The 18,966-nt window shown below is 39.7% G+C and overlaps 1 protein-coding gene across 3 annotated transcripts in view; it reads left to right on the forward strand.

Annotated features, from left to right (window-relative positions):
• Fchsd2 (FCH and double SH3 domains 2) overlaps positions 1–18,966 on the forward strand; it is a 215,412-nt gene that overhangs the window by 109,824 nt on the left and 86,622 nt on the right. For all 3 annotated transcript variants that reach the window (XM_041676210.1, XM_041676212.1, XM_041676211.1), the window contains exons 7-8: positions 2,332–2,386; positions 4,041–4,169. In XM_041676210.1, coding sequence (XP_041532144.1) covers positions 2,332–2,386; positions 4,041–4,169 — 184 coding nt within the window. The remainder of the gene's footprint in view (positions 1–2,331; positions 2,387–4,040; positions 4,170–18,966) is intronic.

The following is an 18,966-nucleotide window of genomic DNA, read 5'->3' on the forward strand; positions in this document are numbered from 1 at the left end:
AAATAAACTATACAAAATCTTAAAAAAAAAAAAGAATTAAGAGTCTGCCTTTGGTCCTCTTCAGAGACTGACTGCTTTGTTTTCCAATCCCAAGTGGTCTGACTATACTTAATATTAAGGTATAGCTTCCAGCACATGTGTTGAATTCTTCCTTGGCAATCACCATAACACTGCAGTCAAGACAAACTTTGCAAGTTCAGAAAAATCACTGGTGGCAATCTTACCAAAAGCCCTTAACAGATTCAAAGCAAAGCCCATCAAAATCCCAGCAAAATTCTTCAAAGACCTCAAAAGAATGGTACTCAACTTCATATGGAAAAGCAAAAAACCCAGGATAGCCAAAACAATCCTGTACAATAAAAGAACTTCTGGAGGCATCACAGTCCCTAACTTCAAACTCTACTACAGAGCTATAGCACTGAAAATAGCCTGGTATTGGCATAAGAACAGACAGGAGGACCAATGGAACTGAATAGAAGACCCAGATATCAATCCACACATCTTCAAGCACCTGATTTTTGACAAAGAAGCAAAAAAATATCAAATGGAAAAAAAGAAAGCATATTTAACAAGTGGTGCTAGCATAACTGAATATCAACATATAGAAGAATAAAAACAGATCCAGATCCATATCTATCACCATGCACAAAACTCAAGTCAAATGGATCAAAGACCTCAACATAAAGCCAGCCACACTGAACCTCAGAAGAGAAAGTGGGAAGTACACTTGAACGTGTTGGCACTGGAGACCACTTCCTAAATATGACCCCAGCAGCACAGACACAGAGATAAACAATTAATAAATGGGACCTCCTGAAACTGAAAAGCTTCTGAAAAGCAAAGAACACTGTCAACAAGACAAAATGACAGCCTACAGAATAGGAAAAGATCTTTACCAACCTCACATCAGACAGAGGTCTGATCTCCAAAATATATAAAGAACTCAAAAAAATCTGTCATCAAAAGAACAAATAATCCAATAAAAAAAATGAAGTACAGACCTAAACAGAGAACTCTCAACAGAGGAATCTAAAATGGCTTAAAGACACTAAAGGAAATGTTCAACATCCTTAGTCATCAGAGAAATACAAATCAAAACAACTCTGAGATTCCATCTTATACCTGTAAGGATGGCCAAGATGATGACAACTTATGCTGGAGATGTTGTGGAAAAAAGGGAACACTTCTGCATTGTTGGTGGGAATACAAGCTGGTACAACCCCTTTGGATGGCAGTGTGGCAATTTCTCAGAAAATTAGAAAAGGACCTTCCTCAAGACCCAGTAATACCACTTTTCGGTATATATCCAAAGGATGCTCAATTGTGACACAAGGACATGTGCTCAACTATGTTCATAGCAGCAATGTTTGTCATAGCCAGAACCTGGAAACAACCTAAATGCCCCTCAGCCAAAGAATGGATAAGGAAAACGTGGTACATTTACACAATGGAGTACTACACAGCAGAAAAAGAAATAACGACGTCATAAAATTTGCAAGCAAATGGATGGAACTAGAAAACATCATTTTGAGTAAGGTGACCCATACCCAGAAAGATAATTGTCATATGTAGTCACTCATAAGTGGTTTTTAAACATAAAGCAAAGAAAACCAGCTCACAAATCACAATCCCAGAGAACCTAGACAACAATGAGGACCCTAAAACAGACATACATGGACCTAATCTACATGGAAAGTAGAAAAAGACAAGATCTCCTGAGTAAATTGGGAGCATGGGGGCCTTGGGAGAGGGTTGAAGGGGAGGTGAAACGCAGGGAGAGGAGTAGAGAAAAATGTAGAGCTCAATAAAAATCAATTAAAAAAAAAGAAAAATCACTGGTCATGGGAGTCTTATTCACTTAGCATTTGACTTTTGACTTTTTTCTATGTAGTTATCTCTAGTCTTAAAATAAATGAGCATATATATACATATATATTTAAAATGCAAACATATTTTTACTACTAATGGTTATGGTTTCTTTCACAAAATTAAGGGTACCAGTACTGAGTGGAACATGACTCATTGAAGAATCAGAATCACACAGGGCAGAGTCATTTCAGAATTCCTTTAGAAGTGAAGGGGAACACAGGTTGGCAAGCAAACGTGAATGATTTATTGGGGATGGGGTGTCCCAGAGCCTACAGATTGCCTTCCGATCTGCTCCAGCTTGTTAACCGATGAAGGCAAATAAGTGTCACTCTTAGTTTCTACCTTTAACTTAGTTCTAGAACAGTATCTTTAAAAAAAATTATTTTAAATTAAGTAGTTATAAGTTAATCTCACTGTAGAGTCTATAATGTTTTTAAATATGCCTTTCTATTTTTATCATAGGTCTAAACTTAGTCTTTTTCAATCAAGAGTCAGTTTACAGAAAGCAAGTGTGAAGGTGAGTTTTTCTTTTGTTTTTGATTTTCAAGACGGGTTCTTTGTGTGGCAACCATGGCTTTCCTGGAACTCTCTTTACAGACCATGCTGGCCTTGAAATATGCCTGCCTCTGCCTCCTGGAGTGCTGGGGTTAAAGGCACCACTATGCCTGGCTGAAGGTGAGTATTTGAATAGTATACATCACAAATGGGAAGCCTCTTGGCTTTTAAAATAAACAGTTGAATCTATCAATAGTGGAGGTAGGTTATTTCTACCCTGGAAAAGCATTTTAAGGTCAGTAACTCAACCATGAACTCTCTCTCCCAATACTTGGAATTTTCCACATAGCTGTTGACACTTTGGGCACAGCTTGCTTTTCCTTGTCAGTTAGTTTAGAGATACAGTACAAGAACTTTAGGCAGTGCTCAGGATCTTTCTCTCAGACAGACCCTCAGCAGGCCTGCTGGACCAAATGGAAGCAGGTGTTCATATGGGCCTGCAGATTGAATACCTAAAGGTCAGCTGCTGAGGTGACCGTCTTTTGAGGCTCCCAGCAGAAGGCAGTTTTTCTGGCACATTAGGCATGTGTAAATAGTTTTTGGATAATGAGTTAGCTTAGCAGGTAAGGCATCTTCAGACAAGCCCGATGACCTGAGTTCAATTTCCAGATCCTACAAAATGGAAGGAGAGAACTTACTTCCTGTGTGTTGTGTGTTATCCTCTGACAAGCATGCATAGTATGTGTGCATATATTGCCAACAAATAAAAAAATGTTACAAAAAATCTAAATAGTTCTTAAAAACTATTTTCTAACTTTACTAGGTTTACCAGTGCTTTGGAAGGTAATGTATCTGATTTCAAACCTATTTATTTTCATACCTCAATAAAATGAACAAAATATTTTGAGTTTCTCCATAAAGCTTGAGAAGTGTATTAAATATAATTAAGGTACTATAAAACTGTATAGTGTTTTCTAGACATGAATGTGTACCCGTGTCTGAACAAGACCTGCACATAATAACACCAGCATAGACAAGGGACATGATCTCACTCTTACATAAAGAGCAATAGGTCTTCAAGTAGCTGCTAAGACAGGGAGAATTCATTTCTTCCAGGGACAAACTTCTGTATAAGTTGCACAATCTCAAGTGATCATCCTGGATCCAGATGTATTTTAAAATTTAAAAAGTAAAGCTAAATGTATTTGTATTCACTTGGCATGCTATATATATTGCCTATATGCATACATGTATATATGTATGATTAAAGAAGAGATCATGAATTTGGGAGAGGACATGGGGAAGCACAGAAATCATAGATGCCATGCTCATAAATGAAATTTAAAAAAACAATTTACAAAACCATTGATAATACTCTTCCATATGTAGTTATGTTTCATTTCTTAGTAATAAATAATACTTTTTCTATACCTGAGGCTTTTTTTCTACTTGGTTCTTTATTCTTAGTGAGAGATCATTCATTAGTCACCAATACCCATCCCATCTTCCTTGGCAGGGCCTTGTTTGTTTAGTTATTTCAAAGTCAAGAGCTTCCTGCTTTAGCCTACCAAGAGCTGGGTTTACAAACGTGCTATCATGCTCCTAAGAGTAGTAGTCATATGTGTTTTGCAATGTCAGTTTGCATTCATTTATTGTTTTTGTTTACTGTCTTGTAGTTAAAAGCCCGACGATCTGAGTGTAATTCCAAAGCTACTCACGCAAGAAATGATTACCTTCTTACGCTAGCTGCAGCAAATGCACACCAGGACCGCTACTATCAAACAGATTTAGTTAACATAATGAAGGTAATGCAGTTATATTTGTGCTAATTTGGTTCATTAAGAATAAAACCAGCTCATGAACTAGGTATTGGGCATGAAGCATTGAATTATAGTATTATAGTTATTTTGTGTTTTATTGGAATGTACTTGCTGTTGTTTGGTTGATTAGGTAGTAACTTTGAACTAATTTTTCATGTAAGAAACTGTTTAGGACTGACATTAAAGCTTAGCTATTACCTGGCATGTGTGTGAAAATATTTAAACCCGGATCACAGTAAAGGATTGTATTGTTTTTAGCCATTACTAATGTACAAAATAGAAGATGGGTATATAAGATGGGTTGGAGAACTGCTTCTGAATGATTTCCTGAGGCTGGCATCAATGGAATCAGTTGTAGAGCCTCCAAGTGTGTAGCTAGAATGGACTCCAGCTGTGTCTCCAGACGACGTCCTCCAGCTGCAAGGAAAGGGGTGGAAGAGCAGAGAAACAATTTTAACATACTACCCACTTTCAGTTACGTTTCATTTTCTTTTTTCTTCAGTGCCCAAACATTAAACTATTTTTCTTTTGAATTTTCAACATATCCTTTTTATATGTATTATTTTTGTTTGTTTGTTTGAGACCTGTAGCCCTGACTATCCTGAAACTCACTCTGTAAACCAGGCTGGCCTTGATCTCAAAGATCCTCCTGCCTCTACCTCTTGGGTGCTGGGATTAAAGGTGTGCACCACCACCCCTGCCTCAGATCTGTGATGATGACTGTGCAGCAAACACTGCTATGTTGAATTGTTTGCTAAGAGCTCAGCAGTTAGAACTGGGGCTACAGCTGGCATGGGCATTCTTTCCCTCTAGCTCCAGGAAAGAGACCAATTCTGTCCAGAAACCACAAGTTCGTTTCTTGAAAGTAGAGGCAAGGCATTTTCTGGGATCCTCAGGAAAAAACAAATGTTAGAGGAAGTCACTGAACTAATAAATACCATACTGCAAGTTTTTTTCTTGTTTGTTTATTGCTCAGAATTCCCTTTCCATCCTAACTATCCTGTTATGATTACTGGTGATCAGAATGCAAGTCACAGTAATGAGATCAGGGAATTAGAGGCGATCTCTGCTTCCTCCCCCCTCCCAACTCCCCCCAGAGTACTGGGGCCAGACCTGTAGCTGTCTTAGGTCCTACTAAGTGTTAAAGGTGCTACAAAGTTACAAGGGCCAACTGCAAACTCCCATTCTAACATGGTTTCTCTAGAGAATACTATTTGTAATTTCAAACAATGTATTTGCTGAAAATGTAAGCCTTTAGTATAGGTTGTAATTCGAAGTAGTAATTCTGTATGCCCTATATGTGTTTTCTGTTAAATCAGATCTGATAAATACAAATTGAATATCCTTTATTTGAAATACATGGGATCAGAAGTGCTTCAGAATTTGGAGTATTTTGGATTTTAAATATTGGAATCAGGGATGCTGTACTTAACCTAAATATATTACCCTCTGTATATACTTTTAAAATTGACACATATTAGCTTAAGCAGCAGCAAAATAAAATCCCAGGTAAAGTGTGTGTGCCTAACATGCATAAAACTCTGGCTTCAGTCCTTAGCACTGAATTTTATAAAAAGGTAAATAGTAATGAGATCAGGGAATTAGAGGAGAACTCTGATCTCACCCCACTCCCCCCAAAGTACTGGAGCCAGACGTCAGGGCTTCCATTGCTATGAAGAGAATACACAACCACAGCAACTCTGGTAAAGCAAAACATTTTATTGAGGTGGCAGTTAACAGTTTCAGAGGTTTAGTCTGTTATCATGGTGGGGAGCATGGCGGTGTGTAGGTAGACATGTTGCTGGAGAAGGAGCTGCTGTGTGTTGATATGCAGGCCACAGGAATTAGACTGTTTCCCTGAGAGTATCTTGAGCATAGGCGATCTCAAAGCCCACCCTGCTCCAGGGACACACTTCCTCTAAGGCTATACCTACTGCAACAAAGCCACACCTCCTAATGATGCCACTTCCTTTGGGGGCCATTTTCCTTCAAACAACCATAGAAATCATACTTTATATACTAAAATTGAAACTACATCGAACATCAAAAACATGGTTTTGTTGTTGTTGTTGTTTTATGTGTGGGTTTTTTTGGGAGGGTGGTGTTGAGACAGGGTTTCTCTGTTGCTTTGGAGCCTGTCCTGGAACTAGCTCTAGTAGACCAGGCTGGCCTTGAACCCACAGAGATCCACCTGCTGTGCTGGGATTAAATTAAATTAAATTAAATGTCTCAGTGAAAAAGGAAAAAATCCTCATTTTCTTTTCATGGTAATTCTATGACCTGCAGGATTAGAAAACTTCATGCTTTTAGCTACCTAGTAAAGTTTATCACTGAATTTACAGTAGTACTCATACTCTTTCTGGGGGGAAATGTCTCTTTTTATAAATGGATGTCACGGTGATATGGCCTCAGGATCTTTGGGGTGTGTGTGTAGATAGTAAGATGGGTACTGTTGCGGAACTGTAATCCTAATATTTGGGTCCCTGAGTCTGGAGGACCCTACATTTGAGGCCATCCTTGTATATATAGTGAGTCCCAGGCCACCGTGGCCTACATAATGCATCTCATAAAATCTTAACCAAACAAATACACAGGTGCCTTAGAAGCAAGATATTTGTTTATTTACTTAATCATATGCAATTAATAGTCACAGTGTGGTAGCTACTGAACTAAGTCATGGAAGAGGCAAAAACAAGTTAAAGAAGTTTTTCAGTAGCACATTCTCTATCATAAATAGGTTGTAGAACTAGTCCAAAGGGGTAGTCAGCACTGCTCAGATGTTCTTTCTGTGTTTCTCTAGTTAACATTTCCTGTGAATTTCAACTATTATTTCAGGGTTGTTTTTTTTTTCTTCAAACAAGCGATATCTCTCTCTCTCTCTCTCTCTCTCTCTCTCTCTCTCTCTCTGTGTGTGTGTGTGTGTGTGTGTGTGTGTGTGTGTGTGTGTGTGTAGGCTAAGGTAAGCTCTTACTATAGTGACCTTGATGTCTGTCATTGAATTTGAGGTTCTCCAGCCCCAGGATTACAGGTGTGGATTACATTATGCCTCCATATCTGACTTTTTTTTTTTTTTTTGGTTTTTCGAGACAGGGTTTCTCTGTAGCTTTGGAGCCTGTCCTGGAACTCCCTTTGTAGACCAGGCTGGCCTCGAACTCACAGAGATCCTCCTGCCTCTGCCTCCCAAGTGCTGGGATTAAAGGCGTGTGCCACCACCGCCCGGCTGACTATTTTTTTTTAACTTTAATTTTTTTTTCTTGAATTGTGTACATAGCTCAAGAGATACAATGCTTTTCTAGCACGTACAATGCTATGATGCCCTGGATTTGATACCTATCATCGATTAAGGGGGGTACTTTCTTCTCTTATTCTACCCCACCCCTTCTGGTTCATAGATGTGTGTGTGCACCTGTGTACTCATATGGAAAATGGAGGAGAAGGTTGTGTATCTTCTGCCTTGCTTGGGGCAGGATCTCTCACGGAACCAGGAACTAGGCTGGCAGCCAGTAAACCCAGTGACCTTCCTGTGTCCCCCACTTCCTCACGGGCTAGGGATTTGAACTCAGTTCCTTCTGCTTGTGCAACAAGTGCCCTGCTGTGTCCGGGAAGGCCTAGTTGTTGGGATTTTAAAGCCCTTCTTAGGAACCAGCATTCTAACTCCAGGCTTGGGAAGTCTGAGACCAGTCGTCCTAAAGGCTTGGCAGCTCTCTGAAACTCACAGCTTCTTTGGTATTGCATTCTTCTTCAGCCTCAGTGCTCTGTCCTCTCTGTTTCTGCTATCCCTCTTGTTCCAGCTGCTTCTCAAACTGTTCATGCTGTGACATTTTTCTGACAGAAGGTGTAGTGTCATTACTCAGCCTGCACAAGGTTTTAGTTTTGATCCCTAGCATATGAGAAAAGTAAAAAAGTTGTAAACATAAAACTTGCTGTTTAGAATTCATTTATTAAATAAGAGATAATTCTGAATTATCTTTCTCTTTTGGCTCCTGTGAAGAGCAAATGAGTGAGGTTCATCTAATTTTTTTGCTGTCATTACTGAAATTACAATACATTTTTAACAAGTCTTAAATTTTCTGAGGTGCATGTGTGTGTGTCTGTATGTGTCTGTGTGTGTGTGTGTGTGTGTGTGTGTGTGTGTGTGTGTGTGTGTGTGTGTAGAAAGGTGAGTAAAGAGTCTCAGCACTTGGGAGTAAGACTAGAGCAACTGCCAGGCGGTGGTGGTGCACACCTTTCATCCTGGCACTCGGGAGGCAGAGGCAGGTTCTCTGTGAGTTCGAGACCAGCCTGGTCTACAAGAGCTAGTTCCAGGACAGGCTCTAAAACTACAGCAAAACCCTGTCTCAAAAAACCAAAAGACTGGAGCAACTATCTGGTAGTATAGTAAACTTCACTGTATTAGGTATGCTAGGTACTTTTAAAAGGTTTTAATTTCTGTGCTGTTTTTCCAAATAGATATTAATATGCTTGCTTAGTTTTCCAGATATAAGAGGTTCAGTGAGGTCTTGTTAGTGTAGCAGCAAGGAGGTAAATCAAACTCTCTGACATCATAGCCTGTGCTATTGTCTAGTAACTTTCTTTTTTAAATATTTATTTATTTATTATGTGTACTATATTCTGTCTGTGTGTATGTCTGAAGGCCAGAAGAGGGCACCAGACCTCATTACAGATGGTTGTGAGCCACCATGTGGTTGCCGGGAATTGAACTCAGGACCTTTGGAAGAGCAGGCAGTACTCTTAACCACTGAGCCATCTCTCTAGCCCCCTGTCTAGTAACTTTCTATGGGGAAAAAAAAACATACTTTTTCCCCATCACATTGACACATAAATATTTACATTCCCCAAAGAATACTCTTTATTCCTTATTCCAGTGCTGATTAGAACAGCTACTGAATATCTTACTCTGGGTGTGTATAACATCAAGCAGAGCATTTGTTTGTTTTTAACCTCAACTAAAATAAACAAAACCTATTAATAGCACCTCAAAAAGTTTAGCCAGGCAGTGGTGGCGCACGCTTTTAAGCCCAGCACTTGGGAGGCAGAGGCAGGCGGATCTCTGTAAGTTCGAGGCCAGCCTGGTCTACAAGAGCTAGTGCCAGGACAGGCTCCAAAGCTACAGAGAAACCCTGTCTCAAAAAACTAAAATAAATAAATAAATAAATAAATAAATTTAAGACTTGTTAAAAAATGATCTCATCTTATGTATGGAAAGCAGCTCAGTTGACTGAAAAGTGAGGCAACTTGCCCTCTTTCATGTTACTGTTTATGGCATGCTCTTACACAGTATGCAAGCTTTCTTTTTTTCTTTTCAGAACCTTGTGTAATATTTTCTTTGCGGTTTGGGTGAAGAAGGAAGTGGATAAGAGTAGAAAATACATCAAGTATTGATCTAATGAAATATTTAAAAACTTAATAATCTTGAGGTTTTTATTTTCAAACCAAATTTGTCAATAGTGAAAATTAAATAAATGTGTCGTGGTTGATAATTGTGCAAAAGACTAAAAGATAAGCAACTATTTTGTTTTTGAGGTAGGGTCTCATGCAGTGCAGCCTGGCCTCAGATACTCACTATGTAGCTGAATTTGGCATAGAGTGCCTGATCCTCCTACTTCCATCTCCCAAGCACTAAGATTGCAGGTCTGCATCACCAAATCCTACTGCAGACTTTGTTCTTGTTTGTCAAGTGAAGAGGAAAAACATTGGTGTACACTCCTTGCTCACCATCAACTCAAGATCTCAGTCACACTTGGATTGTATAGCTCATCTATTTTATTTTACTTACAGCTCTTGACGTCTGTACTGTAACCAGCTGTTATACTCCTGATTCATCTACTAATGTCAGTTTGCTTCATGAATTAGAATGAAAATCATGTTTGTTCACTGATGACTTAGCATGAAACCCCCTAGATCTCAAGCCTGACTCTCTGCCTCTTGGCAGTAGTTTCTGTCGAGCCTCGTCCCACAGTCATTCAGTCTCAAAGAAATATGCAGAGATCTGTAGTGATGAGCTGTGGGCCCTGCTCCCGTACGGCTAGCTTAGCCCCCGAAATAACAATACACAAATTGTATTCATTTAAACACTGCCTGGCCCATTAGTTTCAGCCTCTTATTGGCTAATTCTCACATCTTGATTAACTCATTTCTAATAATCTGTGTAGCACCACGAGGTGGTAGCTTACCGGGAAAGATTCAGCATGTCTGACCTGGCGGCTGGCTCCATGGCATCTGCCTCACTGCCTTCTACCCAGCATCCTGTTCTGTTTACTCCGCCTACCTAATTTTCTGACCAATCAAAGGGCCAAGGCACTCTCTTTATTAACCAATGAAAGTAACACATAGACAGATAACCCTCCTCCATCAGAGATCTACATTAAGGTCGGGCGATGGTGGTGCATACCTTTAATCCCAGCACTCGGGAGGCAGAGGCAGGTGGATCTCTGTGAGTTTGAGGCCAGTCTGGTCTACAAGAGCTAGTTCCAGGACAGGTTCCAAAGCTACAGAGAAACCCTGTCTCAAAAAAGAGAAGAGAGCAGAGAGAGAAAGACAGAGATCTACATTAATTATAAACTGATTGGCCTGTTAGCTCAAGATTCTTATTAACTAATTCTTACGTCTTAAATTGCCCCATTTTTCTTGTCTTTGTTAGCCACATAGCTTGGTACCTTTTATCAGTGAGGCGTTCTCATCTTGCTTGCTCTGTGTCTGACTTCCTCTGTGATAACTGCAGACTGAATCTTTCCTCTTCCCAGAATTCTGTTCTCATTGCCCCGCCTCTACTTCCTGCCTGGCCATCAGCATTTTATTAATACAAGTGACAGGATACAAGACCATTGTCCCATAGCATCTGCCTCTCTTGCTTTACATTTTAATTCTTGGAAAGATGTGTCATTTGGCCCAATTTCAATTAACTCTTTGATTCTTAAATCTGCAGCCTGCCCTTGTTCTTATTCACATGTGTTTTCCCTTGGTGGCCAAGGCTTCCAAAGTAGAGGCAATTCCCCAGCCCCATTTCCCTTCAGTAATCACTTCCATTTTAAGCTTCAAGTGGCAGGTGTTGTTAATGTGGCTGTGAGACCCTAAAGCTACATCCTCGATATGATAGCACTAGGTATATGACTGTTATTAGAAATAAATGTGAATGTTCTTATCAGTCACTATATCCACATTTCAAACCCTCAGAAGCCATATGTTGATAGTGTTTGCCTATATTATCAATGTTATTTTAGTCAGCAGTGCTCTAAAGCTTAGGTTTATTCTCTTCCCATTGCCACTCAAACTGTCTTCATTGTTCTAGTTTCTTTCTGTGCAGAAGCAACTTGAAGAGGAAAGGGTTTATTTGGCTCATACTTCCAGGATGTCATTGAGGGAAGTCAGGGCAGAAACTCCAACTGAGTTTCCTCAGATGACTCTAGGCCGTGTCAAGTTGGCAGCTGAAGCTGACTAAGACATAACCTTACTATTTTTCTACAGCTACATCCATGATTATATTCAGTTACTTATGAGTTAGTTTTACCTTCATTTGTATTTTAGATTTTTTAGTTGGACCCTATAATGAGATGCTTCTTCATTAGATTTGGACCAAAGGCCTTAGTTTGCAAGCTTTGGTATTGAAATTTTAAAACTGTATGGTGTAAAATTCTGAAATAATATAAAAATAATCTCAAAGAATGATACTCATTTTGATGGCTTCAAAAATGAAATACTACTAATACAATGGAAGCTGCCTGTGTGATTCCTGTGAACATCTCCTTCTTACCTACTTTGTAGCTACTATTCTGACAATAAAATATGGTCTTTGTTGATATTATACCCTGTTACATCACAAGTTAATTTTTTAAAATTTTATATTGTGATTCATCCATATGGACTTTAAATTTTTGCTTTACTGTAGGGTATTTCACTGTGTATATATCATAAGGAAACTGTTCCAGCCATGTGCCATGAGGAAGGAGAGAGACAGCACTTATGGGTTTCAAAGCATTTAATAAGTACCACATAAGTGGGTTGTTAATCCATCAGGGCTGCAGGACAAGGACTCAAGAACCTTGATTCTCCTGACAGCCCCGAGCAAGGGCAGGAGTGGGGTTTATAAGCACAAAAAACACAAACACTTGTTGCCAAGTTATAGTTACAATTTTCACCAATCAGGAGTCAAAGATTAAGGTCTAACTGTAGCACGAGTTCTAATTTTCTTAATAAAAACCCGGAGTCAGATAGAGGGGTTAATGCTGAAAATCAGAGAAGTAGTGCAGCCAGCCACTAGAGAGACCTTATACTTCTACTGAATCCTCAGACCAAAATGGTGATCTTGTCTTCAGACTGTCTTCTCAAACTGACTCCATCCTCAGACTACAGCTGTCTCCACTAAACCTCAGACTGCATTGAACTCCTGTCTCCTCCCCACTTATAGGCCTCTCTCCACCTAGCCATACAGCCATATCACTTCCAGTCTCTACCTCCCTGGTGCTGGGATTAAAAGTGCAAGCCACCACTGCCTGGCCTCTAGTAGTTAGCTCTGCACTCTGATCTTCAGGCAAGCTTTATTTGTTAGAACACAAACAGACTATCAATACGGCTTTCCCTTTGTGTTTCACCATTGTTGACTGAGGTTTCTATCCTGCCTGGTCCCCTCAGTCGTTAAGTCCCAAGAAACCACACAGAGGTCTACATTAACTGTAAACTGACTGGCCCATTAGCTCAGGCTTCTTATTAACTCTTATAACTTATATTAACCCATTATTAGCCCATTATTCTTTTCTTTGTTAACCATGTGGCTCAGTACCTTATTCAGCGGGGCAGTCACATCTTGCTACTTCTGTGGTAGGGTCAGGACTGCTGAGGAATGGGCTTCCTCCTTCCCAGAATTATCCTCTTCTCTTTGACCCTCCTCTACTTCCTGTCTGGCTGTCCAGCCTCTACTTCCTGCCTGGCTACTGGCCAATCAGCGTTTATTTAAAATATAATGGATGGAGTACAAACCATTCTCCCACACCACACTATTGTCAACCAACACAGAATGTAAGTATTTAAGTTCTAATCATATTCATTTATTTTCTGTTTCTAGGAACAGCCATAATGTTTTAAACAGCTAAGGAGCATAACAGACTATTAATATTGTTTAAGAAGGAGGTGGGTCAGCTATTGGAAAGTTCTCAGCTCCCCTAAGGCTTGGGAACTTGAACTTTGTTTCAGCCTACAGATAAAGTGGAGTCTGAAGTCAAAATGGCAGTACTTAAGACAAGGTGCTTTTGCCCATTCTTCTACATAACCCATTCATTTTTCTAATGGAAATTTTATTTGTTCATTGTTTTACTCTTATAAATAATGCTGTCATCTTTGATCTTGATATTACCTCATAGTACACCTGTGCAAGAGATTCTCAACAGTATACCTAGAATTGGTATGTTAGGAGCTTTACTCAAGAGTGCTAGATTCTGTTACTAAATTACAGTATTTTTCCCTTTACCCTTTAGCATTGTTTGTGTATTACTTTCAGTGTAGCAAAGTAGTAATTCTGGAATTCCAGGTCAGCACTATGATTTTAGAAATCAGAACAACTCCCCATTTATGGAAACTGTAATTTATCATACATGTATCAGCATAATTAAGACTCAATATTACATGGCAAGAAGGGTACCACCCAGAGCTCCCTGCTGAACTATTAGACCACCGTTCTTCTAGTCCTTTCTTTTGCAATCTGGCCCTTGGAGATCCTCATGGAATTATCTTTCAGTGGCACATCAAGGGGTTGCGATATGTAACATGAAGGGCCAGACCTTGCTTGTTGTTGGGGTTTTGTCCTGCCCAGTTCCCCCAGCTGTTTAGCTTCAAAGAAAATCACACATTGGTCTCTATAAGTTATAAAGCTGATTGGCCCATTAGTTCTAGCCTCTTACTGGCTAACTCTCACATCTTGATTAACCCGTTTTTCTGATCTATGTTAGCCATGTGGCTCAGTACCTTTTTTCAATGGGGCAGATCACATCCTGCTGCTTCGGTGATCTGGGCAGGAGTGGGAGGAATCAACTTCCTCCTTCTCAGAATTCTCCTGTTCTCATTACATCGTTTCTACTTCCCGCCTATATTTCCTGCCTGGCCAATCAGCGTTTATTTATGACATGATTGACAGAATACAGACAATTCTCCTGCACCAACAGTAGATCAGATAGCACAACTGGCAGCTTACCTTTCTGAACAAAGACTTCAGGTCAACCTGAAGGGATTTTCTAAGAAGCAGCAATTACAAATAATAGCTTCAAGTCAGAAAAAGATCTCTCTGTTTTGTGGATTGAGTTCTAGGTCATGTATCTATGAGGTGCCTTTTATTTATACAGAAAGTAGTTTTGGAATATCTGCATTGTACTCTACCTAAAACCTCCAGCATCTTCTTACTACTCTCAAGATAAAGTAGAAAACCTTGGGAAAACTTGAAAGGCCTATATTCTCTACCTACTTCCTTCTATTAATCAGATATAATGCACATACCATAAAAGTCACCGTCTGAAAGGGTACAGATTAATGTCTTTTAGTATTTGTACAGGATTTTAAAGCTGTCACCACTGTTCCCTCCAGAACATTTTCTCATCCCCAAAAGAAACAGTGTGCGCCTTCTGCTGCTCTCTCTGTTCTTTGTACCCCTTAGTGGGCAGTCATTAGTATTTTGTCTTTAGATTTTTCCTCTTACGTGGTAGTAACATTTGTATTGAGTCTTGAAGAGCGGTGAAATGACATTCTCCCTTAAAGAAATGTGGATTCTTAAAAGAAGGAAGAATCAATGCAAAGGCAAGATTTGGCATAAGTGTATTACCTTAATAGACAATGGTTGAAGAAGAAAAACTTTGTTTGTTTTTCCAGACAGGGTTTTTCTGTGTAGCCCTGTCTGTCCTGGAATTCAATCTGTAAACCAGGCTGACCTCAAACTCTCAGATCTGCCACCTCTGCCTCCGAAGTGCTAGGGTTAAAGGTATGTGCAACCACCTCCCAGTGGGGCGGGGGGGGGGGGGGGGAACGGACTTGATTTGTCATCACTTAACTTACTTAAACTACATATAAACTTTTTTCTGTTCTTTGTATATTGACTTTCCACAGTTTATACCAATGGTACTCAACTTTTTGTTTGTTTCAGAACCACTTTTTGCTTTTAAAAACTATTGGAACTGTAGTGTGAATTCTAATTGGTCTTCATAATAAAAACCTGGAGTCAGATATTAGGGTAGATGCTGAAAGATCAGAGAAGTAAAGGAGCCAGCCATTAGAGAGACTTTTTACCTCTACCAAATCCTCAGACTGAAGAGGGCAAGATCCTGTCTGCACGAATCCTTAGACTGAATCCAATGAGCTCTTGTCTCCTCCTCTCTGCCCCGTCTCCACCTCCCTGGTGCTGGAATTAAAGATGTAAACTACCACCACCTGGCTCTGTTTCTCTTTTAGACTGGATCAACTTTGTGTAGCCCAGGGTGGCCTTGAACTCACAGAGATCCGCCTGCCTCTGTCACCCAGGTGCTGGGATTGAAAGTGTGTGCTGCCACTGCCTGGCCTCTATGGTTAACTAGTGGCTAGCTCCACACTCTGATCTTCAGGCAAGCTTTATTTAATTTTTAGATCACAAACAAAATATCACTACAGGAACCCAAGAAGATTTTTGTTCTGGGAGCTTGATCTATTAGCCAATGACATTTGGTGGGGTGACTTGCCCTATGGGCGTGATTTTCTCTGAGTAACTGACAGATAACACTCTCTTGGAGTGGTCAGAACTGAATAATCCTCGAAGAAGCTGGTGTTCTTGACTCTCGGGCACGGGTGGCTGGATCAGCGGCTGCATCTGCTTTGTTCTGTATTCATGAGTTTGTCTTTCATGCACTCCCTAGTAAATTAGTAAATAGACTTTTGTGACTTCTCACTAAAGTTTTGTTGGAGTGGAATGTAATTACTGTATTAGAAATTCAAACTGAGAAATTTTAAGACAACAGAATGTCCAAGAACAGATTGGTCTGACTACCTGAGTCATTGGGTCATCTCTGGAGGGAATGAGAGCGGAAAAGGCTAGTTATGTCTCAGTGTTCTGGACTATTTGGTGGAGTTCTGGAGATTCGGCGACATTACTAGTCCACTGACCTGGTCAGAGCTGCGGCTTCTTCCCGCAGAGTCTCGTATTGGGGAGGAGACAGCGTTTACAGATGGAGTAGAAGTGGTGGAGAACCACGAGTGACACGCTCTTCATTTCAGGCAGTAAACTGATTTGATTACCACTGGGCTAACTTTAGAAATTTTTAACTTCTATACAGTATGCTTGACTACTTATGAGTCTCTCTTGACATATAATTAACTATAAAAATGATGTAATTTAGAGAGTATCGTTTGTGTTTTACTTAGTGTTTTGGATTTAGTAACTTGTTTGGAAAGGTTTGAGTAAATGGAGACCTGAAATTATTGTTGCCTTCAATTTACTTAAGATTTAGTTCTAAATAGTGTTTATTTCTCAACTACACACACTTCCTATGTTTAAAACAGCACCCAGTAAAGACCTCAGAATTATCCAGAAACACCTGGATTTGTTATTATTAGAGTTTCTAATAATTGGATGGACAAAGACCTCATTTGAAAACTGCACATGAAAGTCCAGGCTCTAACATTACAGTATTGATGATGGAAGGTGTTAGATCTGAGTGAGGCTGAGGTAGGTGCATGGGCATGGTTCCTTCCCATTCCCAGGTCACCATGTGTTTACTCCACGCTAGAACCAACTCAGAAGTATATTAGGTCAAAGACAGGCAAGGATGGTTTGAGACAAATGTGCCCCACTCCCACAGAGTACAGTTCACTGTCCATGCAATCATCCTCAGATTTCTGGTTAGCCTTTTTAACCTGCATCTTTACCTGAGTATATTTCAACCCCTGGGGTTTCTTCATCATTGCATGTTATATATCCAACCTCCATAACTACCATCAACTTAATCAAAATAAAGAGAACTCTTTCTTCTTCTTTTTTTTTTTTTTTGTTTTTTTTTTTTTTTGGTTTTTCGAGACAGGGTTTTTCTGTGGCTTTGGAGCCTGTCCTGGAACTAGCTCTTGTAGACCAGACTGGTCTCGAACTCACAGAGATCCGCCCGCCTCTGCCTCCCGAGTGCTGGGATTAAAGGCGTGCACCACCATCGCCCGGCTTAAAGAGAACTTTTGAGTGGCTCAGAAAATGGATGCAATTGTGCAGAGAAATAGCAAGTAGGTTTTATTTAAGGATCAGTTACAGTAAGTGAATAGCAGCTGGTTAGTGAAGCCTGCTACACGAAATCCCTAACTCTCTGCCACAGGACTATCTCAAAGAGTTAAGTAGTACTTTATTAATATTTATAATTTTTATTCATTACTTAAAATGAGAAATATTTCTTCAAGTTATTAAACTTACAAAAAATTATTAAAATTTGGATGAAATTTATTTGGTGATGTTAGTATTGTATTCTTAATAGTTAGTGTACAGCATGATAGATTTCACAGTGACATTCTCTCTCTCTCTCTCTCTCTCTCTCTCTCTGTCACAAACACACACACAGTTAGACTTAGTTATTTGCCCTTTACCAGTATAGACCTCTTCCAGCTTAGAGCCTTTCCTCTCCTCATATATGCTTTCTCCTTTTATGTCATGTATGGAGGGGGTAACACTTGCACCCATGTAAATTTAATCTAGAGTCTATGGCTGCAAAAATGCAGAATTCATTTACTCTTAGTCTGGTTTATTTTACACTATGCTCTCCAGTTCCATCCATTTTCTTGCAAAAGTCATCATTTAATAAAATCCCATTGTGCATATAAGTATTTATTTTTATAGTTTTTTTTTTAGTCCACTCAGCCTTTTAGTATGGTTCCATATCTTGTTTCCATTTTGAATTGATTTTTGGTCAGGATATGGATCTGGTTTCTTTCTTACATGTGGACACATCGTTTTCGAAGATCTGTGTGTTAAAGAGGCTTTTCCAAGGAATATTTATGGCACTTTGTCATAGATGGATGGGGTGGTTATAGGTGTGCGGGTTTCTTTTCTGTTCCACTGTTTGCGTCTGGTTTGTGCCAGTGTCATGCTGCTTTGTTGTGATAGCATATTTATATAGCTATAAATGGGGTGTTTCACTATTTAAAAGAATGTTTAGTGTCACATGATGTTGGTTAGTCAAAACTGGTGTTATGAGAGGGGTTGGCTGTTCAAGTTCAGATGTTTCTAAAATTGAATTTGAACTCTGGTGCTACACACCTTTAATTCCACTCCTCTGGTAGGTAGAGGCAGGCTGAGTTCTGCAAGTTTAAGGCCAGCCTGGTCAACACAGTCATTCCAGGACACCCAAGAGTTAAGTAGAGAGACCCTGTCTTAAAATGAAACTGAATTTTGATTAGAAATCTTGAAACCTAAGCTGTTAATGGAATTGAAAAGTGTCTGGAACGCTAAGATCTGGGGTTTGTCTTGCTGCCCTAGTTTCTGGTGCTTGTTGGGTCTTCTCTACGCCATTGTCTCAAAGAATTTCATTTTTAATAGCCTTTCTGCCCCTGAACTATCTTGTGTTTCCTTAATGCCTGGTTCCTACTTTGTTTTGTTTCATCTTCTTTTGGGACCCATACCTGCATAAGTTCCTCCTGCCCTTTCCACTCTTAGCAACCCAAGTTTTGAAAGATCGTGTATGTAAAACAAGTAGAGGAGTAGTTGTGTTTGCATGAGGGCATCAGAGGTTTTAGAGAAGGTGAAGTCTTGACCAGGGGAAGAAGTAGGTCGTGCCAGGTGAGGCAGTTCAACCTTGCAATCTAA

The sequence above is a fragment of the Microtus oregoni genome, unplaced genomic scaffold (assembly GCF_018167655.1).
Source record: "Microtus oregoni isolate MIOR12 unplaced genomic scaffold, Mior012 000027F_ref0000203, whole genome shotgun sequence".
Classification (NCBI taxonomy): Eukaryota; Metazoa; Chordata; class Mammalia; order Rodentia; family Cricetidae; genus Microtus; species Microtus oregoni.